The sequence below is a fragment of the Pleurodeles waltl genome, chromosome 11, assembly GCF_031143425.1.
Source record: "Pleurodeles waltl isolate 20211129_DDA chromosome 11, aPleWal1.hap1.20221129, whole genome shotgun sequence".
NCBI lineage: Eukaryota > Metazoa > Chordata > Amphibia > Caudata > Salamandridae > Pleurodeles > Pleurodeles waltl.
The window spans coordinates 982291957-982318684 of NC_090450.1; the positions used below are offsets into that span (position 1 = coordinate 982291957).

General features: G+C 46.2%; 1 protein-coding gene across 9 annotated transcripts in view; it reads right to left on the reverse strand.

The window, feature by feature from the left end:
• Positions 1-26728, reverse strand: part of CHFR (checkpoint with forkhead and ring finger domains) — a 173913-nt gene that overhangs the window by 36254 nt on the left and 110931 nt on the right. For 7 of the 9 annotated variants that reach the window (XM_069215257.1, XM_069215253.1, XM_069215258.1 and 4 more), the window contains exons 15-17: positions 23032-23119; positions 17510-17617; positions 6870-6942 (exon numbers count right to left, since the gene is read on the reverse strand). In XM_069215257.1, coding sequence (XP_069071358.1) covers positions 6870-6942; positions 17510-17617; positions 23032-23119 — 269 coding nt within the window. Of the gene's footprint in view, positions 1-6865; positions 6943-17509; positions 17618-23031; positions 23120-26728 lie in introns of those variants that run through there. The other 2 variants (XM_069215262.1, XM_069215260.1) reach the window with 1 other exon arrangement.

A 26728-nucleotide genomic window follows, 5' to 3' on the forward strand; every position in this document is an offset into this window, starting at 1 on the left:
GTAGGCACAGCTGAACCAATGTCGAGCAAAGCAAAGCCCTGTAAAGCCAGATGCACAGCTGCAAGTCTCATCGGAACCAATGCGAAGCAACGGCCGTGCAGACCTGACACTGAGGGCATAAGATACAACTGTCAGCGGCCAGCCTTAACTTGTGACCTTGTCTTGGTTTAGTGCGTTCAAATACCCATAATTGGCGCTTTGTGCTTTTAGGTGCTATACTTACCTACAGATTTGAAATTGCATATTTCTGATCCTACAGATTGGATTTTTGTCATTTTGGTCTCATTTTGTTTATTAAACTGTACTATATGTTTCTAAATTGAATTGGGATTTTTCTTGTGCTGTGTTTTTACTTTATCAATATTTGAGTGCTGCATGAATACTTACCACAATGCCTCTAAGTCAAGCCTGACTGCTTTTGTGCCAAGCTAACCAGGGTTAAGCACAGGTTAATTTAGTGAGTTTTGTGGTCTGACCTGGCAAGGCCTGTGGTTGTTGCTTGAGTAGGTTTCCCCCCCCCCCTCGGCCAATAATCCAACGTCGTACACTAATTCTCCACTCTGTGGCCGGTTACATTTCCATTTCCCATCCCACCATCTGTATATGTGTGCTCTCCTTATCAGGTGCTGGGACAGCAGGTGCATAAGTGTTAGCTTCCTTTCATGCAACACGATTATAGAATCAGCTGGGTGCACTGTTAAGTGCACTGGGTCCTATGGATGGTTTATCTTTCTTCTCAACTCTAGGTGCGGCTGTCCTGGATGATGCCAGTTCTTTAAAGGCCTCCTTACCCTGGTCAATGAAGCTTGGTAACATGGGCAGAAACAGATTTTTCTTTTGTGCAGGGAGAAGAGTTTCCAGTAAGAAACATGTGTCTGTTGTATCTGCGGACTTTTAATTACCACATTACAGATTGGTCATCTGATGGTGATTGACCAGAGGGATACGGCAAATACTTCCTTTAGAGAGAGAGTGGCTAAATTCTGCCATATGTCCTGTTGTGTTTCAATGATGTTTCAATGATGGGCTGCTCATCTTCATAAATGTCCTCCTGCTCTTCTTGTGATTCTTGGATTAACGAGGGTTCTAACCTAAGCTGGACTGAAACTTCAGTCAGTCCACCACTGCCAGATGGGCAATCTTGAAACACCCACTTGGCAGGCCATTTTCAAAGAAAGCCCACCGCCCTTGGTATGAAGATCTGGCTTCCCTCAAAGGAGAGATGCCGACCCCCCTACCCCAGGGCCCATCTGGCACCTGCAGAGGCAGAAAATGTAGTATTCAGAGAGTTGTGTCCACCCCTTGGGTCAGTCCCATCCCTGAGATGAGCTGCCTGATGTGTACACAACATTTAGAAATCTGCCACCTTAGTGTTAGCAGAATTAGGAACTCGGGGACAGAGTTATATCCACTTCCCACAGGAAGTGGTCATATAGGGAGCATAGTGACCCAAGGGGTAAGTAGCCCATTGGCTACTACCCACTACTATAACACCACTATAATTCAATATTTAGGGGAGCCCCTGTGTAGGAAGGTGGCTCTGTATATACTAGATCAAAATGAGATATAGTGTGCGCAGAGTCCAGGGGATCCCCAGAGGATTAACAGAGGCAAAAGAAGATAATACTAATGCTCTGTTTTGTGGTAGTGTGGACAAGCAGTTAGGCCTATCAGAGGGTAGTGCAAAGCATGTGTTGTATGCACACAGGCAATAAAGGAAGCACACACTCAATGACTAAGTGCAGGCCAATGGTTTTTATATAGCAAAAATATATTTTGTTAATTTATTTCTAGAACCACAAGATTCAAGTTGCAGGTAAGTACATGAATAAATAAGTATTCGACATAGGTATCAATACCACTTTGGTTAGAATCGACAAGTTATACAGTTTTTGAATAAATGGCAATCTGTTTTAAAAGTTGACGCTTTCCTGGGAAAGAAGAAAAGTTAGTGTGATTTTGAGGTAAGTACAAGACTTACAGTTTCAGTCTCTGGGGGTTAGGTATTCCACAGGTTGGGGGTCAAATTAACCCCAAACACTCACCACCAGCAACACGGAGCCGGCCGGGTGCAGAGGTCAAAGATGAGGCAAATTTAACATGGGTTCCTATGGAGGCTGGGAGCACTCGGAATCAGGCATGCTTGCAGGTAAGTACCTGCGTCTTCGGAGGGCAGCCCTGGGGGGTTTAGAGGCGCACTGGGAGGAGGGGTGGGGGCACATGTCAACACACACCCTCAGTGGCACAGGGGCGGTCAGGTGCAAACACAGTGTTGGGCTCCCAATGCTTTCGTATAGGGGGCCCTGGGAGTCACTTAGATTCTGTAGGTAGGGTCCAGAGGATCGGTTCCAAAAAACCACAGGCTGGACAAGGCCAGGGGGCTGCGGGTGCAAAGTACCTTTTGCCGACGGGTATCTTCGTCCGATTCTATCGTCGGGGGGTCCTCCGGATTCAGACTTCAGGCACTGTCGTGTTGGACAGGTGGGGTCCACCTCTAATCGGCTGGGCCACCTGGACACAGGCCGTTGGCATTGGGTGCAGAGTGGACAGGACACGCGGATCCAGGGCGCTTCTGGAGTCCTTACATGGAGTTTCTTCTTGGACTGGGTCGCTGTCCACGGAAGTTCTTTATCCTCTGCAATGCAGGCAGTCCTCTGGAGGCTTCTCAGAGGTTGCTGGTCCTACAGGATGTTGCTTTCTTTTTTGCAGGGCTTTTGAAGCTAGAGACAGGCCGGTAGGGCTGGGGCCAAGTCAGTTTGCGTCTTCAGTCTTCTCTGCTGGGGTTTCAGTTTAGCAGTCCTTCTTTCTTCTTGTGAGGTCGCCAGGAATCTGACAAACTGGTTTCAGAGGAGTCCTTAAATCCTGGATTTAGGGGCGTTACAGTGGTCAGAGGGCAGTAGCCAATGGCTACGGTCCCTGAGGGTGGCTACGCTCTTCCTGTGTCCACTCCCTTTACGGAGGTGGACACAGACCTAACCCTATTGGTCCCTGTACTCCAAACTAAGATGGAGGATTTTGCAAAGAGGGGGTCACCTCAGCTTTGGACACCTTAGGGGTCCCAGCTGAGGTGGTCACTCCTCTCTGCTTTTCCTCATTTTCCCGCCAGACTTACTGCCAAAAGTGGGGCTTTGTCCGGGGGGTGGGCAACTTCACTAGCTGGAGTGCCCTGGGGCACTGTAACAAGAGGCTTGAGCCTTTGTGTCTCACCGCCAGGTGTTGCAGTGAAGCCCCTCCACCCAGGACAGGCTTTGTTTCTGGCCACAGAGAGCAAAAAGGCTCTTACCCCATGTGGTCAGAAACTTGTCTGGAAGTGGCAGGCTGGCACAGACTGGTCAGTCCTGCACTAGCAGTTTGGCTAACATACAGGGGGCATCTGTAAGATTCCACTGGGTGCATTTTTCAATAAATCCCACACTGCCATCAGTGTGGGTTTATTGTGCTGAGAAGTTTGATACCAAACTTCCCAGTATTTAGTGAAGCCATTATGTAGCTGTGGAATTCATAATGACAAACTCCCAGACCATGTACTCAATATGGCCACACTGCACCTACAATGTCTAAAAATGGGCTTAGACACTGTAGGGGTATATTGCTCATGCAGATATGCCGTCCCCTGTGGTATAGTGCACCCTGCCTTAGGGCTGTAAGGCCTGCTAGAGGGGTGACTTATCTATGCCACAGGCAGTTGTTGGGTGGCATGGCACTCTGAGAGGAGTGCCATGTCGACTTTGCCTTTTTCTCCCCACTAGTACACACAAGCTGCAAAGGCAGCGGGTATGTGTTTAGTGAGGGGTCCCTCACGGTGGCATAATACATGCTACAGCCCTTGGGGACCTTCCATGGTCACAAGGCTCTTGGTACTAGAGGTACCTTTTACAAGGGACTTAACTGTGTGCCAGGGGTGTGCCAAATGTGGAAACAAACATACAGCTTTTGGGAAAAATACTGGTGCTGGCGCCTGGTTAGCAGGATCCCAGCACACTCTCAGTCAAAGCTGGCATCAATATCAGGCAAAAGGTAGGGGGTAACCAAGGGCACTTTCCTATACCCTGGCAACAGGAAAGCAGATTCCTTCTGACCTGTGAAATGTAGGGCACTCAAGAGCCTCAAAAGCAAAGACGGAGGAAGAAGCACCTGACTTGGCCCCAACCCTGCCACCCGCCTGCTGCTCCTGCCGATTTGTGTAATGTTGACTCGTCATGCAAGTTGCCATGCCTCCAAAAGCCTGACGGGACTGCCTGCCTTCAACAAAGATCAAGAACTCTTATGGAGCAGCATAACTGCTTCCCTGCATCCTGCAGGCACCTCAAGGGACCTGAGAGGACTCCGGACTGTACAAACCCAACACTGGAAAGCACCACTGCACCCGTGCCGCCTAGCCCAAGCTGAAGTAGACCAACAGCGCCAACGTGTCCCCCACTCCTCCAGAGACAAAGCCCATCCTTGACTTGCCCACTGTGGACTCCCCGCAGCCGCCGGCCCGCAGGCCCCCTCAACCACGAGTGCTCCCAGAGGAGAAAGCCCAGTGCCTCAGGACACCTCTGCACCAGTCGCCCCTGGCCCGTGGAGAAAAGGACCTCAGGTGTCCCCACAGCCCCAAGCATCTCAAGACTTAAATCCACCTGTTGGTTCTCCTCGACTGGACTCCCAGTCCAAATTTGCAGCCTCTTTTCAACAGGACCAATCCCCATGGACTAACATTGGGCACCAGATGCTGTACTGCACCACTACACCTGGCCGCCTGGTCTGACCTGTTGGTGTGGCCTTAGACCTTGCCCCATACTCACCTTAAGTCCAGGAGATTGGGCCCACAAGTGGCTGTACTATACTTGAATGCAGTACTTGTTTTACCTCCATAGGATAACATTGATGCTTCTGAAAAATGCAGTAAGTGTCGACTTCTGAAACCTTAAAAGTATTTTTCTTGCAAAACATACTTGCAATCGTATCGCGCTGATTCAGGTGCCTAAATATATACAAAAATACTTGTTATTTTTGTAAATTGGTGTGGATCTCTTTATTGAGTCCTGTGTCTCATTTATTGACTGCCAGTGTATGTGCAGATTCTAACACTCCTCTCTGATAAGCCTAGGGCTGCTCGACCACACTACCCCCCACTAAAAGAGCACCTTGGGCATGCTATAGCAACCCCCTGTCCTCTGGTAAGGGAACTTCTGGACTCTTTGCACGGTGTACCTCATTTCAGTATACCATATAAAGAGCCAGCTTCCTACATTGTTTGTTTTGTGGTTCGACAAATATCGATTCCTTAACATCTGACCCCTGATACCCTAGGACACTACTGTGTCCTCGACGAGCTTTGTCACTAGCGATCCATAGGACCTTAAGGGACTGCTTGGTCTTCTTCATGGTGCAATGTGTCCACCTTTGTTTCTCAATACATTAAGGGTTTTTCGGAGGACCTCTTTGCACGCCTTACACCCCTTTGATTTGTGGTCTTTTGGTAGGCACAGATTGCTTGGTTTGTCCTTTTATGATAGTTTGTGGTGGCACTTTGGGATAAAATCTAGAAGGGGTGTTTTCCATCCCTTCGAGTTTGAGGGGGAGGCCTAGGGAAAGCAACCACCACCTAATGTACATTATTCAACAACGTGGTCCAAACCCAATAGAAAACCTGTATCTTTGGGGTTTTGTGTTTTCTTCCCTGTTTAAGGTTTTTAGAGCCTTCTCTTTAGAGTGTTTTCCACTCTTCTTCATGATCTTTCCATGATTATTTTGACTATCTCTGACCCAGCCAGAGCTGTTGACATTGCTTCCAAACCAAACAGCGGAAAAAGAGAATCTGAAGACGGCAGCCACAGACTGGGCCAATTTGGGAGTATGTTTCACATCACAGGGGTAAGGCACTACCTACCTACTGGTCTACGATGAAGAAGAAAAAATGGGGATATTTCCAGGCTCAACCACTAGATGCCAGAATAATGGACATCAGGTGAATCCAGAAAAGATGCATGCTGCAAAACTCTGGTATATCGGATCCAGAACCAGAATCCGGCTTCATCTCATGCTTAGTCAAGAACAGAGAATGAAAACAGCATTGCAAATTGGAGGGGCCGACCTTGTTTTTACTGTTTGACTATGTAGGACTACACCTCCCAGTATTCAATGCCCTTCCAATGGATCAGAAAGCAGTTGATGCACTTAGAATCATGTTTGGTGCTAAGACACCAAAGGTGGATGTTGTGTGGATTTGTGACTGTCATCTGCTTGTGAATAGTGTGGCACGGTTTAAATGCAAACTGTTTGGAGGGAGAGGGACATCCCTGCACATTGAAAACGTTTTTGGAAAAACAAGTAGTTCACCTCTGTATCAAAGGGCACAGAAAAAGAGGAAACTGACATCAGCATGCAGGGGTGGTATCTATATGTGGCTCCGTGATATCATGGCAAAAGCGGACAGTCAAAAGAGAGCTAGATGGCACCACCTGCTGGGGAAAGGATCTAATACAAAGTGTTTCCGGATCCAATGCCTGGAGAGACTCGCAAGCTGTGGAATCTGCAATTAGAACTATCCATCAGAATTGGGTCTGAGTATAAGTTGAGTCATCCTGTCTTTTGAAGGCTGACAACATATCTTAGAGATGGAGTATTCAAAAATAAATCTTTACTAATATTGCTATTACACAGAATTTTCAGACAAGATTTAGAAGTTATCCATAACATTTTGATTCACTTGCAAAAATGACCAATAGGAGACTACACCACAAGAGAATACATTCCTTGGCCAACCCAGAAAGCAAAGATACTGGATGGCAGGAATGTAATTGTACACAGTGAGGAGTACACCATTAAGCAAGCTAACATGATTACCTGTCACACAAACAGAGACAGCTGGAGGGAACACTTACATGGCATGATGGGCTTTCACCTGTGTCCGACAGTTACGTCCCCAGTAACAGTCAGGGCGCGATGTCACTGCCACTGAAAGAAGCACAATCGACAGAAATGGGAAAATGAAGCAATAAAGTTGTTCACCCAACTATTTCAAGACAATGACATACTTATTTGGCATCTCGTTACTTGAATTACACTATAAAAAATAATTTGGGGCACAGAGAGGAGATAAAATATGTTATTAGCTTTTATTAAGTTCAAGAAAAACATATGAAAAGTCTACGTTTACAATAACCTTCGAACTCTTAGTACAGATGACATTTCCATGTTGCTTACCAAAAGGAACAGCTGCTACCACGTGTAAAGAATGCAAATTATCTTTTGGAGGTATTGCAGCCAAAATACACACCCAGAGTTCAGCCCGAGGGGTACTCAGAGGTACTGGACAATCTTGGTGACCTGTCTGATCTATTACTGCCGGATCCAGAGAGGCTGAGCACTGATGGCATTCCCAACCTTAAGAATGTCCAAAGTAACCAATCTTGGGTTGCTTGTGCTCTGGTTCAGAGAGGACATGGATTGGCAGTTTGGGCTGGACTCTTCCTATAGGAGAAGGAACAGGGCTGATTTGCATATGGCTGAGATTAATCTAACGAAAAATCTATGGAATGGGATACCGCCAGAGTAATTACAAGTGGCAGAGATTAACTCATGCAATCCATCCTTCACTTGTTTGTATTCATCATTAGAAATGTCCAAAGTCACTCCGGTATAAATATTAGTTCCTCAAATAAAACCTCAGCAGGTCATCAAGGCAGGCATAGGTCAGCTGGGCTTTAAGGTTCTGTCTACAAAAACTGGACTGGTCATCTGCACATAGTTATTGGGGCATGGGCCGTATTGCAAATAACTTCAGGGAGCTAAAGAAAGTGTCAGAGGCCACAGCAGGCCCAGGTCTTAACAAAAAAAAAACAACCTCCAGAAGCTGCAGCATTCATGAGAAAATAAACGATGGAATAAATGGACAGTCTTGCCCTGGGCATCCCATAATCACTGCTTGGTGGTTGTAGATTCACTGCAGACCGTTGCCAAAGGCCGCAGTAAGTCCATTCCACCATGGATATAGAAGAGCACAATCTTTATCATGTAGTCATGAAGTGGCTCAGCAGTTCTTAGTCTGTCTGCCTTCACTTTAATAAGACTTGCACCAAACAGTTTCCAAAGCCTGGACATGGGGACAATAGCCTCACATGTTACCAGTGAGGATTTTTCTGTAGGAACCCCCTTCCGCAGCAGAGTCAAGTACTTTGTAAGGAAGCAACATTTCTCCTTATTCATGAAACACCCTACAGGGGACCTATGATAAGAGAGTTTCCCCAAGCTGGAAAAGGTAGCTGGCTAGACTGAAAGATGAAATTTAGAGCACAGGTGTGTGAGGCACTGCCAAATCTACTTCACCCTACCCTGTCCCTGGAGCACCCACCTCAGTCTCCAGGTCAATGTCTAGTTGGGCAACTCAGAGCTTGCCTGTGACAAGAGGGCAGGTGTTCAATAAGGAGTAAGAATGGTCACTTTCCTTTATTTGTAGGTCAGTCCCTTGCATCCGACCTGCCAATAAGTAACGATAACCCAGCAGAACATGGATAAGATATTGACTAAACGTATGTTTAATGCTTGAAGAAACCGTAATTAACGTAGAATAAAGATCCATAACTACAAAAGATATATTCAGTTGCGCAGGTGATAGAACAAAAAGTTTCTTAATTGCAGTTTTAGGTCTCCATCATGGATATCTTCTTTAAATTTATAAACATTCGAATATCCCTGCTATGTGCGGAATATGCACCTATAGGAGGCAACATGTTCTGTCTTTTTATAAAATTAATCTGTCCGAATTGTATTTTGGTACCACAAAACACAATGATGGAGAAGTTCACTTTAACAGCCCCAAAAAGGCAAATAAAGGCAAAGAAGAGTGCACATAGGCCTCTGGGTTAAGAAAGGCAATTGCGCTATTGTTCCAGAATACACAGCACTGTCAGCTAGAGAGTTCATTCTACCAGGACATTTAGAGCGAGAACTGAATGAACCCAATATCCAAATAAACACATGGTCTTCTGGGGAAGAGAGTGAGTAGTTAGTTAATTAAAAAAAAAATACATGTGATAGAGAGTAGGCTTGGAAGAAGGGCTCCCAGTTTTGTGCTATTTATTTTCTTTCATTCCAGTCTTTATTTACCAATATTTATTTTATCTTAGGAAAAGGGAATCTGTAAACAGTACGTTTTCACACTTAATTAATCAGTAAATGAACACCTGCACATGGATGCCTGATGAATTTTAGTGTTCTAAAAAGCTATACATAATTCATCAGGCATAAGGAATGCATTCACATGAAAACATTAGCACTGTTCTATAAACACATGCACGTCTGCTGCTGTTTAAAGACATAAAGAAACCTTTGTCCCTTATTTGTTTTTGTTTTTTTAACTTCCCTGCTTGCCAGTCCACTAAAACTGTTAATGTAATAGCTATGATGGACAACCTTGAGAATCGCACAGAGTGAGACACACATACTGATCCGCACCCCCCACCCCATATTCAAAAATAAAAACAGAGAGAGAAATGTTTTTTAGGCTGTTTCCATATGGAAAAAAAATCAATAAAAACAGAAGATTCAGAGCCTTAATTAAAAGTAAGTAACTTTTCCTTCTCAGGGCACTGTTAATGCAACTGCCCTAGCCAGCATTTTACCCAGACAAACTGATGCTGAGGACCTGGGTGGCTTTTTTGGCTAAATTTCAGACTCCTTTCCACGTTGGGAAATTCATCACCATCCCAGCATTATTTGCCCTCGTTCCCCCTTCTCCACACCCACTGAAAGAGGTGGAGAGACTTCTTAGGTGGGACCCCAAAAGGCCTTTAAGAACAAGTTACTTACCTTTGGTAGTGCCTTATCTGGTAGAGTCGTATCCTAGTTGCAGATTCCTTACCTTAGAATTTCCTCCAGGCGACAGTCTGGATCCGGAGAACTTTCTCGAGCATTACCCTTGCGTGTCAGTCGTTGGGTTCATGCATGTCGGATATGGCACTGCAGAACCTATATAGGAGACACCCCGGCGCGCTGCCATCAGTTTCTTTTCACGACTTTCCACGCTAAAAGCGCAGAGCCATGAAGAACACTGACCACTGGTGCGTCAAAACTAGAGCCCTGAAAGGGAAGCCCTGTCTCTAAAAATCAGTTTGCAGGGCGGGGAGGATGGGTGGGTCAGTAAGAAATCTGCAACTCAAATATGTCTCTACCAGATAAGGCATCACCGAAGGTAAGTAACTTGTTTATCTGAGAGAGACTTCTAGTAGCAGATTCCTTACCTTAGAACAGATACTCAAGCAATACCATCCCCGGAGGTGGGTCTGCGAACTAAGATCATATTAGGAGGTCCTGCAGAACCAAACAGGCAAAGTACCCTTCTCTTCGCACCCGAATGCCCAGGCAGTAGGGTTTGGTGAACGTGGACACTTTCTTGCACATGCCCACTTTGCTGCCTGACAGATGTCCAGGACTGGAACTCTATGTGCTAACGCAGTGGCTGCAGCTGTCACTCTGGTAAAGCGAGTGTGCAAACTCTCTAGCGGTTGCTTTTTAGCCAATCCGTAGCACATTATAATGCAGAGAATGACCTATTTAGAGTTGGTTCTTTTCTGAACTGCTCGGCCTTTCTTTGTACCCACATGCCCAACAAAGAGTTGATTATTCACTCCAATCTCTTAGGTGTGCAAACGCTCTAGCGGTTGCTTTTTAGCCAATCCGTAGCACATTATAATGGAGAGAATGACCTATTTAGAGATGGTTCTTTTCTGCACTGCCCGGCCTTTCTTTCTACCCACATACCCAACAAAGAGTTGATTATCCACTCGAAACTCTTAGGTACAGTCGAGGTAGAACGCCAACGCCCTCTTTGGGTCCAGGTGGCGGAGTCTATCCTCCTCCTTAGAAGGATGTGGGGGTGCGTAAAAAGTAGGCAAGGTGGACTGGCTTACATGGAAGGGTGTAACCACTTTCGAAAGAAAGGAAGCCTGTGTGAGAAGTACCTCTTTGAAGGAGAGGTAGGATGGCTTAGATGACACTGCCTGCAGCTCGCAACCCTGCGGGCAGATGTAATGGCCACAAGGAGAGCTGTTTTTAATGTTGGAAGCCTGAGAGGGCAATTGTGAAGTGGCTCAAAGGGAGCACACATAAGGAATGTTGGATCCAAATTCAAATCCCATTGGGGCATGATGAATGGTAATGGAGGAAACATGTGGGTAAGACCCTTAAAGAACCTACTAGCTATAGGAGACTTAAACGAAGAGGGTTGGTCAGGTAATCTCAGAAATGTAAAGTCAGACAGATAACCCTTAATGGCCAAAGAAAGTATTAACAAGAGGACCTTGCAAAGAGGGGCAGAAAGGGGGTCAACAGACTTGTCTGTGCACCATGCTACAAATTTCTTCCAATAACAGGTGTATACTGTTTTGGTGGAGTGATGCCTGGTTGCCAAAATAACATTACGAATTTCAGGCAGAAGGTCAAAAGCTGTCAACTGTCACCGGTCAATTTACATGCAAGAAGGCGGAGCCTGGAAAGGCTTGGGTGGTGAACCCTCCCTTGCTGAGGCAACAGATGATCCTCCCGAAAGGGCAGTCTGATCGGAGGATCGATGGCCATGCTCAATAGCTCGGGATACCAAACTATTCTTGCCCAGTCCAGTGCCATAAGAATTACTTGGGCCGGTCATTGTTAATCTTCTTGAGAACCCTGGGCAGATGTGGTATGGGTAGAAAGGCGTACAGAAGGCCTGAGCTCGAGACAAAAAGCATCACAGAGTGAGTGCCATCTTGGAAACACCAATGTGCAAAACTGCTGACATTGCGTGTTCTCTGCGGAGGCAAACAGATCTCACCAAGGCTCTCCCCACCGTTGAAAGCGACCTTGCTCCACCTCCGGATGGAGATGCCATTCATGATTGACCGGCATTGTCGATTGAGTTTGTCGGCTCTGGCATTCAGAGAGCCCACCAGGTGTTGAACCACCAGGGAAATGCCCTATTGTTTCAGCCATGTCCAGAGGCGGGGAGCCTCCGGACAAAGGGTCCACGACCCCACCCCGCCCTGCTTGTTGCACTACCACATTGCGGTGATGATGTCTGTAAACACCTTCACTACATTCCCTTTGAGAGAGGGAAGGAACGCTTTCAATGGCAGGCTAATCGCGCTGAGCTCCAAAAGATTGATGCGGAGCCCGGAATCTGCCGGAGACCAGATGCCACTGCTCTCCACCGCTCCCATGTGGCCGCCCCATCCCAGGAGCGACACATCTGTCACTGCTGTCAAATCTGGTTGGGGAAGGAAAAGGGATCTGCCTCTGACCCAATCACGGTTCAAGAGCCACTGCTGCAGAACTCGCAGAGTTACCTACGAGATCTGGACCATGTCAGAGAGATTCCCCTGATGCTGCGCCCACTGGAAATTCAAGTCCCACTGCGGAGCCCGCATTTGTCATCTGGCATGTGTCACCAGCAGGATGAAGGAGGCCATGAGGCCCAGCAGCCTTAGAGTCATTCTCAACTAAATCCGGGATAGAGGCTGAAACATCAGCATAGTCTTAAAATCCTGGACTCTCCGCTCGGGAGGATAAGCCCCAAAATGCACAGAGTCCAGAACAGCTCAGATGAAAGTAAGCATCTCAGAGGGAGTCAGGTGTGACTTTGGCACATTTATAGTGAACCCCAGAGAATGCAGGAGGTTCGCTGTAGTCTGGAGGTGGGAGATTACAGCCTGGGGCGAGCCCGCTTTTAACAGAAAGTCATCCGGGTAGGGGAAGCCTGAAATCCCTGACCTGCACAGATGAGCTGCGACCACCGCCATCACCTTCGTGAACACCAGAGGGGTGCTGGTAAGGCCAAAGAGGAACACATTGTACTGAAAATGCTTGTAGCCTACTGTAAACTGCAAGTAACAACTGTGGGCAGGCAGGACGGGATAAGGAAACAGGCATCCTGCAAGTCCAACACTACCATCCAGTCTCCTTTGACCAGGGCAGAGAGAACCTGAGTCAGAGTGAGCATTTTGAACTTTTCCTTCCTGAGGAAGAGATTGAGGGACTGAAGGTATAGGATAGGGCAGAGGCCCTTATCATTGTTGGGCACCAGAGAGTAGAGGGAATAACAACCATTACCTACTTCTGGCACAGGGACTCTCTCTATGGTTACCTTGACTAAGAGCTGAAATTTCATTGCGAAGAAGTGCCAGGTGTTCCTCTGTCATGCCACTGATGGATGGTGGCATGGATGGAGGGGTAGTCCCAATGGGTAGAGAGTAGCCCCTTCAGACTATTGGCAAAACCCACCTGTCTGATGTTATGCAACTGCTAGAGGGGCAGGTGATGGGGATCCTGCCTCCGACTAGTCCCTGATGGGGAAGCATCAGACTAGGAAGGTTTCGAGGCTGCAGCAGAAGGGGGTGGGGGTGGTGGACTGGCTAGACCCCTGGCTCCCTGATCCACAAGGATATTGGATCCCATGTCCCCGGCCATGCAGAGGCTGGGCAGCATGTGCAGCACTGTGGCTGGAGGGGAACAAAAGTGGATGGGCACCCCTTCTGTAGCCACGAAAGGGGGGAAAGCAGACTGAGGGAGGCGAGGGGCAGCTGTGAGGCCCAAGAACCTGACTGTATCCCAGGATTCCTTAAAGGGGTTGAGCGCTCAATCTGCTTTGTCTCCAAAGAAATGGGTGCCACCAAAGGGCATGTCCATAAGGGTGGATTGGACATCTCCCAAAAAGCCAGATGTCCTCAACCAGGCGTGGTGCCTCAAGACCACCGTCGATGCTGCCATTCTGCCTAATGAGGCAGTCGTATTCAGCCCACATTGTATTGTGAACTTAGCTGCACCTCTACCATCAACAACAACTTGGAAGAGAATGGCCCAAGCCTCCTCTAGGACCTGTGGGAGCACCTGTGCAATGTGTCCCATAAGGTACATGCGATGTTCACAGACCGCAATGGCAGGCTGGAGGAAGAAAACATCTTCCCAAGCTGATCCATCCTTTTGGATTCCCTATCCGGGGGTGCAGATGGGAATGCGCCCGGGGACATGAAAGCTTGGATAACCACAAGCTCTCAGGGGTCAGGTGTCGTGTCAGGAACACTGGGTCATTTGGAGCATGTCTATGGCACCGGGTGATTGTCCTGTTCACAGGAGCCCTTGTGCTGGGTTTGGACGAGGTCCCCAGCAGGACATCAGTGAGGGCTTCATTAAAGGGCAAAAGGGATTCAGAAGTTCAGGAGGTTATTCCTGATTGCCATGGAAGGCAGCTCGAGGCCTAGGAGCTCGACTCCTCTTCTCATCACCACTGAATAGGACCCTCTTTCCTTCATTGCCACGCTAGGGGGAAAAAGCATGACAGTGTCAGGAGAAGTGTCCAGACTACTGGCTTCACCCAGTTCCATCCCCCAGTCCATGGAATCTTCCAGCTGGACCAAAGAGTCCAGTAATCCCTCCCAATCCTTACTGTACCCCAACCAAAGAGAAAAGGGTCAGTATCCGACCTAGGGAGCACAGTCTCTGTCAAAGTCACAACTGGCACTACGCGACATCGGTCCGGCTCCGTGTCGCAGTCGACAATGAGAATGGGTTCGATGCCAACCGTGGGCATGGGCGGCGTCTGGAGCATCGTCATCGCAATCGTCATTGGGGAAGGTCAAGTTGGTATAACCGACGCTGGTTTGGATCCAGGAACGGATGCCCTGAGAGCCTAGGCCGAAGCCGCTGGTGCGGATCCCGAGGAGGCCCGTGCTGACCTCGCGGGGCCCAAAGCAGTCCCAGCAGAGTCGGACTGCCCAAATATGAAGTGCATGGCCTCATAAAACTCACAGAATTGGACAGGGGTTACTCCAGCTCCTGGAAACTCAGGGAGGCGCAGAGCCGACCCAGATGCAGGCTCTGAGGATGAAGGCCTGGAACGACGACGCTCCTTGTCCATCGGTCGACAGATGGGGTGAAGTCGAAATACGCTTGTTCTTCTTCAACTTATTTTTGTGCCTCGACTTACCGGACCATCCCGAGGACTTAGAGTGGGACAATGAAGAATGTGGGCTCCACAACTGGTATTGGGACCTTCCTTTCGACCTAGAACCGGAGCGACCCAGAGCAGAGTGCCGAGCCACAATGAGATTTAGGGATCTCCCTCCAAGCTTTCTAATTCATGGCTTGGCATTCAGATCAATACTTCGGGTCGTGTTTGCACTCCAGGCACCACGAGCACACGAGGTGCGGATCCGTCACAGACATCGCCCGATGACAGCATCCGCAGGGCTTGAACCAGGTCTTACGTGACATTCTTGATGGACAAAGAGTGTAAACACTCAAAAATCTTTGTCAAAACGTTGAAAAAAGACCAGTCAAAAAGTGACTGAGGGGCAGCTCTTCGAATCGGCGCTGGCTGGTGCGGAAAGAAAAGAGCTTATGTCAACGCACGGGGTGGTGCCTATGTAGGTCCCGCAATGTCATATATGGCGCACACAACACAAACAACGGACGCAGAGCTGCCTGGTGCCATCTGATGGTGCGCAGGGGTACTGCTCGAGAAAATTCTCTGGATCCAGACTGACGTCTGGGGGAAATGCTAAGGTAAGGAATCTGCAACTAGATGTCTCTATCAGATGATTTTATACTGACTGTACCAAAGGCTACTATGAATGATCAATTCTTGGTGGATCCTCTTGGGCAAAAGGGAAGGCTGTGCACAAGAGGAATATGTTGAAGTGGCAAGGCCCTTGCATTAAGATCTAGCAAGCCCAGAACTTAGTGCAGAAGACTAGCCACTTTAATTGGCAGCCACTGGAAGGTTTGAGGGACCATTCCACATTGGCCATGGCTGCTACTACTGCATTAGCAGGTGGAGTTCCTGTCCTTGATACCTGTCAGGCTGCCTGATGTGAATGTCAATGCATACATTTTCAAACTACTGCCTTGACAGCCAGTTCTGGTGGGAAGGACATTTTGCCCGCTAGGTCCTGTAGAACATTTGGTCAGAGCTGACTCCACAGACCCTGCACCTGGGAAGATAGTGCTTTGGTATTCTAAGGTGAGGAGTCTTCAGTTAGAATTAGGTATCAGAAGAACAAGTTTTGTATCTTTGGTACACTCTTTCAGGGGTATGCTCTATCTGATCACGGATTCCTCGCCACCCCTAATGTCCCCGTTCTGTGAAATGGCCTTTTTTTAACACATAAAAAGGTCTTAAATCAGAAACCAGCTCACTGGTTCAGGCTCCACATCTCAGGATGCAAAAGGGAAGAAAAAAAAAAAAAGACAGACGTCAGCATGCAGGGGTGGCGTTTATATACTCCTCTGCCACTTCTGAGGTGGTATGGAGCCAGAGCGGCTGTGTGGCACCACCTACTGGTGTAAGGGAGCATTGTTGGAGGAAAGTTTGTGGATCCAGTCAGGCACCTAGGGTGTATTCTTAGGTGAGGAATTTGCAGTTGGAATATCCACCAGAAAGAGCATTAACTAAGTGTCAGTGTTCTTTGGCCAGTAAAAGAAAAGCAAAAACTATTTTTGCTTAACACTGATTAATGTTGCATAATCCAATTCTGAAGCAACAGCAGTGTCTCAGACTGGCCCGGATAAATTTGGACTCACGTAAAATAGTTTCTTACAAATTAGCCAATACACAACATGAGGGGTCAGGAGAGGAGTAAAAGGGGAGGTTTAAAAATGGTCTTCCTAGTTAATAAAATACAAGCCATAACATCCTTTAACATCTTTGAAGAGCTAGTTTGGCATTTTCATTATGTGAGATGTGTACTCAGTCACTACTATGCAATACGGGATTCTGAGTATGAACCACACTAAGTCACAGCCCATATGTTCATGCTTGTTACAATGTCCTGGGCATTCAGATATACTACACAGACTTATGTCATGCAGTATAACATTACCTATCACTAGAGATTAAAACAATGCCTCAGACTCACAGCATTCTATCATCTTATTATTACAGCTCAATTTTTTTTTTTTGCTGATCGTTACACATAAATATATAGTTGAATTTATCATAAGAACAAACAAAATTGAAAAAGGTAATTTGAATAATCCCTAAGAACTGGTATTTTCAATGTACATAAGCTGGCAACTTTCACACAACTACAAACATGCGCAGCGGTTGAATACATTTGTGTTTAAGTGCCAGAGAATTTAAATCAGTGTTAAAATGTTTTTTATTTTATTTGTTAAAGCACAAAAGCGCTACACGTAACCAAATAAGAAGCTTGCATTTTTTTATATGAATAAATGTGGAAAAAATGCTAGATAGACCTTAATTGTCCACGTCTGTTTTCTGTTCCATGACAAAACTCAGAACAAGTGAGAAAGATAAGTCTTAATAAGTACAGATAAAAAATGTACAATAAATATCAAATCTGGAGTCATACTTACAGTTAACACAAAAGGACCTAGGGGCCAACCTAAACCAGCTTATTTATCCCGGGGCAATTCAAGAACAGTTGTGTTATTATTAGAATATTGTGAGAAAGGAGTTGTGGACCCATCACATCAGTCATTCACTGAACAACAAAATACACTTTAAATGAGAGGTAGAAATTGGGTTCACCTGGCAATTCAGAAACTGGAATATTTTGCCGGTAGTGATAGGCTAGTTCTCTGAAGTTGCGCAGGCCGCAGAGGTAACAAAGGATGGTGCTACCCGTGATTCTGTAATCTGAAGAAAGAAAGCAATCACTTAACTCAAATGTATGCACAAAAATACTTTTTGCGTCTCACTGCATAATACCAGTCAAAATAGCCATCTGTACAGCGGAACAACAGTTACGGTTTTCTAGCAGTAAAACCATAATGAAACCACTGTTTTAGGTGCACCACCAAACAGTACCAGTCTTTATAAAATGAATTTAAAATAGAGGGAAGGCCGCCCAATAAATAGGAATTAACTTTCCTGTGAAAGAAGGAAGGAAATGAGGGCTGAGGAAAGGAAGCAAGGAAAAAAATCAAGAAGGGGAACAAAGACTAAAGAAATGAGGGTTAAAAAGAAAGGAAAACAACCAAAAACACCCACCCAAACTGGAATTAAAACACATAATAAAGTAACTAAATGTAATGTGGGCTCTGCTTATGCACCATTCATCATTCTTAGTAAGGACACAAAGCCTAGCTTTAAAAAAAACTTTAATGGGCATTTAAAGCCGTGCAAAGGAATACAATGCCTGAGATAAGTAAACATAAGTACCAGCACAGGTGACTACACTGCAATGAGATACAGTAAAATGCAAGGAGAAAATCATAGATGACAAACAGACAGAACTGTAGCACTGTCCAATCCAAGGCAAGACACTGAGGGAATCTAAAGCAATTAAAGGGGGATGGAGAAGGCAAAAAGGGAAAGAGGCTGGAAGGACAGTATATGGTGTGGGGAAAGAATGGAAAAAATAAAGTTGTAGGGAGACCCTGGAGACTAGCAAGGACATGACATAAACATGGACAAAGCACTCAGACATCACCAAACTGAATAGATTATAAAAACAGGCAATTAGAGCAGACCAAAGAAAGCCTAATGAATGCGCCCCCTCAGATTGAGACCAGAGATGAAAATTGAAAACTAAACTCTTCTGTGACCCCCACCTATCCCATGTCTTCTGTTCCAGCTGCATAACACCTCAATCAAGTAATCAAACAGGACTCCTGCCTCACCTCGGCGCAAATCAGCCAGAGGAGAAGTACTAACAATAGACTGAGGTCAGTGACTGCGAATTTAGGAAGTACTACGAAGGATGACAGTATTGTATTGTATTGTAATCGTATTTATATAGCGCTTACTACCCCTGACAAGGCGTCAAAGCGCTTTTCGATGAGTAGCACGCTACTCCAGAACCCAACAAGAATTAGTGATGGATTAGTATCGTTTAATAATGAGTACAGTTTTAGTATTATTATGAGTTAATTTGAGCCGCGGATATGAGAGTTTGTTAGTTAGATTGACTGGAGTAATGGAGGGGTGGAGGAGGAAAGAAATCCAGAAGTGTTAATTGGGAGTATATCCTTCATTTACTCAACCCAAAGGCTTGGGATGAATAAAGGGGGGTGGAGGGGGAAAGAGTATGTGGAAGGGTTAGGGAGAGCATAGTAGCAGGGTGAGATGAATGCAGGAGAATTTAGTAGGGTTGTGTGGGAGGTCACAGAGGTAGAGTGCAGTTTGGTGAGTTAGATGTGGAGGTGGAGGGAAGAGCTTAGGCAGAGATATTTAGGAGATGAAAGTGGTAGAAGGGATTTGGGATGAGTCAGAGTGAGAATGGAGGATAGTTTGATAGAGACATGACATAAGAGTGATGAGTAGATAAGTGTGATAAGATGAGAGCAGGAATTCATAGATATCTAGTATAACAACCCAAAACTAGTACATGAAACAAGTCCATTCCTTGCCTGATTCAGACATGTGCAAGTAAAAAAAAAAAAACAAAAAAAAAAGTCAAGAGAGAATCAAGTAAGCAGAAAACAATGGCAGATTTGTGTCAGATTCACAAACGTGATTTGCTATCAAATCTGCTGCTGGTGCAATGCTACAGAACAGTGTCCACTCCGAAGACCGCATGATGCCACTTTCTGCATCGTCCAATGCAAACGAAGGAGGGCTGGAGCCAAGCTAGGTAGTCATAATAGACACTGACCATGTAGATAGCATTGTTGTTTACTTTTGGTGATGGCCCGAAAATGATGCCAAACACCTCTGTGCGTGAGGTATACAAAGCATTTTTTAGGGCCATCTTTTCTCAGAGGATGAGGACAACTGGCCAGAGCTTTAGTAGGTGTAGCGTTCGCCTGTACTAAGCATGAGCTGATGGTTTAACTAGCAGTGACTGGTCTCTGAGAACACTGGACCACTCTAGACCGGTCTAATTCAGGGAAAGTGCTAATATATGCTCTGGTACGGTGCACCTTGCATGCAATATCTTATCAGTGTCCTCTGAAAGGGTTTGCACTCTGACACAAGTGGAGTGAAAAATTATGTATCATATTGTAGGAAGCTGGCTCTTTATATAGTTTACCAAAATGATGTATACTATGCAGGGTCCAGGGGTTCCCTTATAATTGGACAGGGGCCTGCTCTAACAATCCCAAGGGGCTCTCTTAAGGGGTAGTGTGGTCGAGCGGCCTTAGGCTTATCAGAGAGGGGTGTTAGATATTTACCATATGCACAAAGTCAACAAATGACACACACACAACTCAATAAGTAGATCCACACCAATTTATAAAAATAGCAGGTATCTTTATATATATTTTCGCACCAGAATCAACACGATCAGGCAAGCACGTTTTGCAAAAGAAATTATCACAGGTTTGAAAAGTCGACAGTGCAATTTTCTGAAGCTGCAATGTTACTCCATGGGAGAGACAGAGAGCAAACAGGCACTCCACAGCAACTTACAGGACCAATTTTCCAGACTCAAGGTGAGTATGGGGCAGGGTCCTAGGCCACACCAAAAGGTCACCTCGGACGGCACTGGGCCACCCGGGTGCAGTTCAGCTTCAGGTGCCACCTTGAAGTCAATGAGGATTGGTCCGGTCAGGAAGATGCTACAGGTAGGGACTGGGGGCCAGTCCGGGTGAACCAGCAAGTGGGCTCAGGTCTCATGAGGCTCAGGGATGTAAGGACACATTGGGTCCTCTTCTTCTTGGCCAAGGGTATCCGAGTGCAGGGGAGCAGTGGACCATTGGGTTTCCGTTACCAGAGGGGGTCACGGTAGAAGGGACCCTGCAGAATTAGGCTGCAGGCATTGTCGAAAATTTCTCAGTGGACAAACACAAGGTGGGCTTCATCTCTGGAGGGCCTGGGAACCACGCTGACACCGTGGACCCATTTCAGCTTGGGCTAGGATGCATGGGTGCAGTGGTGATGCCGGCTGTCGGGTTTTTGGTGGCTGAATCCTCTTAGTTCATCTTGGGTGCCTGCAAGATGCAGGGGAGCAGCTTCACTACTCCACAGGAGTTCCTGTTTCTTGGTTGACGGCTGACAGTCATCCCAGGCTTTTGGAGGCACAAGCACCTGCAGGACGAGGTGAGAATGATGAAGGGTGGACACGCCTCTATGACTACTTATTTTACCACCCATCCAGGTGCCAAATGGTCCGTGGGGTTGGGGGGGGGGGGGGGGGGTGGCATCTCCTCTGAGGAAAGCCAGATCTGCATACCAAGGGCAGTGAGCTATTTGAAACCTCCAGCTTTGCAATGCCGATTTGCATGTCATCCTGTTGGGAGGGGCGTGTTAACACAACTGCCCCAGAGCAGGCTTTATTCCTGACTGTCAGAGAGCAGTGGCTCTCACCCTTGGGGGTCAGAAACCTATCTGTTGGTTAGCAGGCTGGCTAAAACTAGTCAGCCAGTACACCAGCAGCTGGTAGATTTTTCATGGGGTCCCTCTGAGGTGCCCTCTGGATGCATGTATTAATAAATCCATCACTGGAATCAGTTAGTGTTCATTATTACGAGATGTTTGGTACCAAACATCTCTAGTTTCAGTGAAGTCATCATTTTGCAGGGGAAGACAAACTGACTAGTGTCCAGCACATTTACTTAAAATGGCTTCCCTGATCACGTACTATGTCTTAGAATCAACAAAGACATTGCAGGGGCATATCTTCTCTGGCAAATATGTCCCCACATGCAATATAACGCCCCCTGCCTTAGGGCTGAGACGCCTGCTGTAGGGTTGACATATATATATTGCATGTCGTGTGAGGGTTCCCCGAGGGAGGCACAAGACATGCTGCAGCGGTTTGGGACCATCTTTGGCTTGGCGCCCATGCCCTATGTACCTGGGGTACCATTTACTAGGGACTTACAGGGGGCCAGAGGTATTGCCAATTGCGAAACAATTGTGCAGTTTTAGGCAAACAGATCTGGCACTGGGGATCTGGATAGCAGGAACTCCGTGCGCTTGCAGTCAAAAGTGCATCACATACCAGGCAAAAAGTGGGGGGGGGGGGTCACCATGTCAAAAAGTGGCACTTTCCTACACATATAATATAGATTGCTACATGAACAACTTGAAATCACTCGACTGAGATAGCACCTTTACCTTATTTTTTACATTGATTTAGCATTTTTATAAAGTGCCAAACAGCCATGTCACAGCAATTTCAAACTGAAGTCTAATGGGCATCAATAGTTAACTGTTTACGAATAGAAAACAGAACAAAGAGGCTGCAGGTGAAGAAAAGATGAACATCCTCTCCCACCAAATCTCATGGAACCTTCATCTATAGGGCAAAGGCTCAGGGCTCAGCCATAACCCCAGATGGGGGTTTCATTTGTTTAACTACAAGATGTAGGACCAGAGAGGAGGGAGGCCATAGCTGGCAGAGGTATGCTCCAGCACTGCTGCATTCACCAGGTGTGGGCCGGTGGCCTTTTTCCTTTAATTTATGCTTCTTAACACTGTATTTACTGAGCATCCCTAGATGCAATGCTGTTACAAGCAGCCTCCATGCACAAGAACAAAGAGCAGGGATGCATTGATGTGCAGAAGATAATTTAATAGGTCATTCATTTTCTACAGCCTATACAAACTCTTTTCCCACTGATGTACGGCCTCAGTTTCACCAGCGACATTACATCACATCACATATTTTATCGCAGAAGTATTGTCACTGCTGTAAATGGACACAAATGACCACAAGAGAAGCAATGCAGCAACGAGGGAGAAAAACGCTTGTTCCTTTTCACACTGACACATTGTTACAGATAACTGATTACAAGGAAAAGAAATCCTCTGAGTGCTATGTTGTGAAGTAAGTGCTTCTCTAGTGCACCTGTTGGATGAAGATAGCTAACGTGCTAGAAAATAACAATGAAAGCAATAGAAATCCCCTGTTAAAGGTACCTTATTGTTAGCATATATTTTAACACCATAGTAGGGAAAGACAAAAAGACAGTTGTTCAGGATTTGCAACTTCATTTCAAAGGGTAAGACAAGTCATGAAACATTGTGACTTTGAATTATAAAAACACAATCTTTGTTAGAAGTGCTGTTAGACTTAAAATGTAGCAACAAAATGGTGGCCAGAGACTCTTTGGTAGCAAGATATCCAGAACTGTGACAGCACAAAGTTACCAACAAGTTACCTGAGAGCCTGAAAGCACCTCTCTGCAGAGCCAAAAGACTTTCACTCAACATCTCTTTCCAGGTCATCCCTCTTGATGCCAAGTAATTCTGAAAGACATAAAAGGAGAAAGATCAGCATGTTTTGAAATGTGTTTACAATTTAAGAGTTATTTTTTCTTGAGTGGGAAAGAATATACATCTAAATATTGTAGGCTACTTCAACCATCTTTTACAAATCCTGTTCACTGCACTAGTCGTGACTGAGCCCCACCTGTTCAAAGCAGCACTGTTCATCCTGATTTAGCGCCGCTGACCATACCAGAGGTAGAGAAGTATGTGTGTGTTAGCAAGCCAGTGCAGCATATGTACTAAATTTTCTGTAGGCTTGAAGCTATCCCTTATTTTGAGATTCTGTGCTGATTTAGTGCAGCTGAATGGGGACACATTATGAAGCATCCCACACTAATGAGGTGGTGGTATTGTATGACCACTGGGCGAACAGATTTCAAAACAAGGTCTGACTTGTGTATTTTCTCTCCAGTCTTCATAAACAACATAATGTTTAGATAAGTATGCATCTTCATGTGAAGGCTGAACATATCTCATAAAAAGGAAGGTTCTGGAAAAGGCGTGAGAGGTGCCTTCGGTCTGATGAAGTGGACATGAACCCACTAAAGGAGTACAGCTCCCTGCACAATGAAATAAGGGGATACAGGGCATCTCCCCATTGGAAGTAAAAAGTTACTTACCTTTACCATTAGTTTGAAACTTGAGGCTATGACGAAGTCACATGTTGCATAACATCCTGCCATGGTGTACATGTCTTTGGGAAAATGTCTAGTTTACTTGTCTAATGCCTTTTCGAGGGTCAACCATAGGCAGAGTCAATGACACATGATAACACTGGGGCACTTTGGAAACTTTCCTGTTGGTGCATTTGCCCTAAGAACGACGCCTAAAGAGTGAAATGCTAACACTAACTGTGTAATACAGTATTCCACTGTTCATTAAAACTCTGGCTATTTTAGTACAAAAGTAAAAAATTACCTCTGTTTTATAACAATTTATGGCCAGAATATTTACATTAGTGTAGCTGCATAATGAATCCAATTACCTTTGTTGGCCCTTCTGAGTTATATCCAAATAAAAATGAATCATTAGCACACTGTAATAAGCAAATATTGTTATTTTCCAACAACGAATGAAAAGCTGCTGCAGTTTCCAGGCTCTTGTTTCTATCTCCAGCAAACAGGTGACACGTGGTTGGGGTCAGAGTGCACCCTAGTTTAACCCCTACCTGCTGCAACTCCTGTTCCTGCCTCTAGCCAGGTAGCTATATCAAGATGCATTAATAGATCCCACTGAGTTCTGTTTAGACACAGGCTTCACAATTTACTCTGTAACAGAATTAATACATTTAGATGCAAATAAAGTCCACGAAGATTCCAAACAGATGTACCTTGGTTTGACATAACATATTTTGTTATTAATCATAATAGTGTGAAGCAATTGACCACTGTGGGCAACAGTAATACGTCAGCCCACTACAACCCTGCCTTCAAGTAGGAGCCAGACACTAAAGTTAGAGTCTTTCTACCAGAATACAAACAGTCAGTACAAGATATACTAAACGGGGAACATTTTACACCTATTACCGGCAATCAGAGGCATGGAGCATCTAAAGCCGTCAGACCTAGTGGCCATTGAATTAATCCAAACAGGAAGCTCATCGGGCAGTAGGGCCACCAAGGCCACATGGGCAACGACTGAGGTAGCCAAGAAGATCCTGAATGAACAGGCATTCTTTAAGAACTGGGGAATAACACTGACACCTTATTTATATTCCAGGCTATCCCCCATCCCTGTTAGTCAAGAGACAGCCCAAATCGGCCCTACAAAAAACACCTTTTCCATTCTAAAGGGGGAGAGGGGTTCCTTCCCTGCAGGAACAATCAAGCAAAACTTCCAACAAAGCTTGACAACAAGAATAAATGAGCCTGACCTAAATTGGAGCTGGTTATCTCGCACGATAAACAGCACGATAGTAACTTATGACAATGCTTACAAATCTCTCAAACCCCATTGATCAAAAAAAGGTCACTAAGTCTATGTTCTTTGAACATCAACGACCTGGGAAATACTACAATAGATGGCCACGTACTGTTCTATCTACAAGCATTTGATATCATCTTGTTACAAGACACTTGGCTTTAACAACCATTCCGTATGCAGGGTTCTGCGGTACTCCACCCCCCAGCCAGCAAAGGGGCCAGGCTTGCCCATCCTAAAGGCGGTTTGTCAATCTACACCCCAACAACAAGTATCAGCACTGTCAGAGAGCTAAAGGTCCGGTCCTCGACAAAAATAGAAATAAAAGCAATCAGAGCATTGGTATGCTGTAAGGAAATGCCTCCTTGGCATGGTTACCCCCTGACTTTTTGCCTTTGCTGATGCTATGTTTTGAATTGAAAGTATACTGAGGCCTGCTAACCAGGCCCCAGCACCAGTATTCTTTCCCTAACCTGTACTTTTGTATCCACAATTGGCACACCCTGGCATCCAGGTAAGTCCCTTGTAACTGGTACCTCTGGTACCAAGGGCCCTGATGCCAGGAAAGGTCTCTAAGGGCTGCAGCATGTCTTATGCCACCCTGGAGACCCCTCACTCAGCACAAACACACTGCTTGCCAGCTTGTATGTGCTGTGAGAACAAAATGAGTAAGTCGACATGGCACTCCCCTCAGGGTACCATGCCAGCCTCTCACTGCCTATGCAAGTATAGATAAGTCACCCCTCTAGCAGGCCTTACAGCCCTAAGGCAGGGTGCACTATACCATAGGTGAGGGCACCAGTGCATGAGCACTGTGCCCCTACAGTGTCTAAGCCAAACCTTAGACATTGTAAGTGCAGGGTAGCCATAAGAGTATATGGTCTGGGAGTTTGTTAAACACGAACTCCACAGCACCATAATGGCTACACTGAAAACTGGGAAGTTTGGTATCAAACTTCTCAGCACAATAAATGCACACTGATGCCAGTGTACATTTTATTGTGAAATACACCCCAGAGGGCACCTTAGAGGTGCCCCCTGAAACCTTAACCGACTATCTGTGTAGGCTGACTGGTTCCAGCAGCCTGCCACAACCAAGACATGTTGCTGGCCCCATGGGGAGAGTGCCTTTGTCACTCTGAGGCCAGTAACAAAGCCTGCACTGGGTGGAGATGCTAACACCTCCCCCAGGCAGGAGCTGTAACACCTGGCGGTGAGCCTCAAAGGCTCACCCCCTTTGTTCCAGCACCACAGGGCACTCCAGCTAGTGGAGTTGCCCGCCCCCTCCGGCCACGGCCCCACTTTTGGCGGCAAGGCCGGGGGAAATAATGAGAATAACAAGGAGGAGTCACTGGCCAGTCAGGACAGCCGGATAGGATTGTGACCCCCTCCCCTTGGGAGGAGGCACAAAGAGGGTGTACCCACCCTCAGGGCTAGTAGCCATTGGCTACTAACCCCCTAGACCTAAACACGCCCTTAAATTTAGTATTTAAGGCCTTCCCTGAACCTAAAGATTTAGATTCCTGCAACTTACAAGAAGAAGAGGACTGCTGAGCTGAAAACCCCTGCAGAAGAAGAAAGAAGACACCAACTGTTTTGGCCCCAGTCCTACCGGCCTGTCTCCTGCCTTCCAAAGAAACCTGCTCCAGCGACGCTTTCCCAAGGACC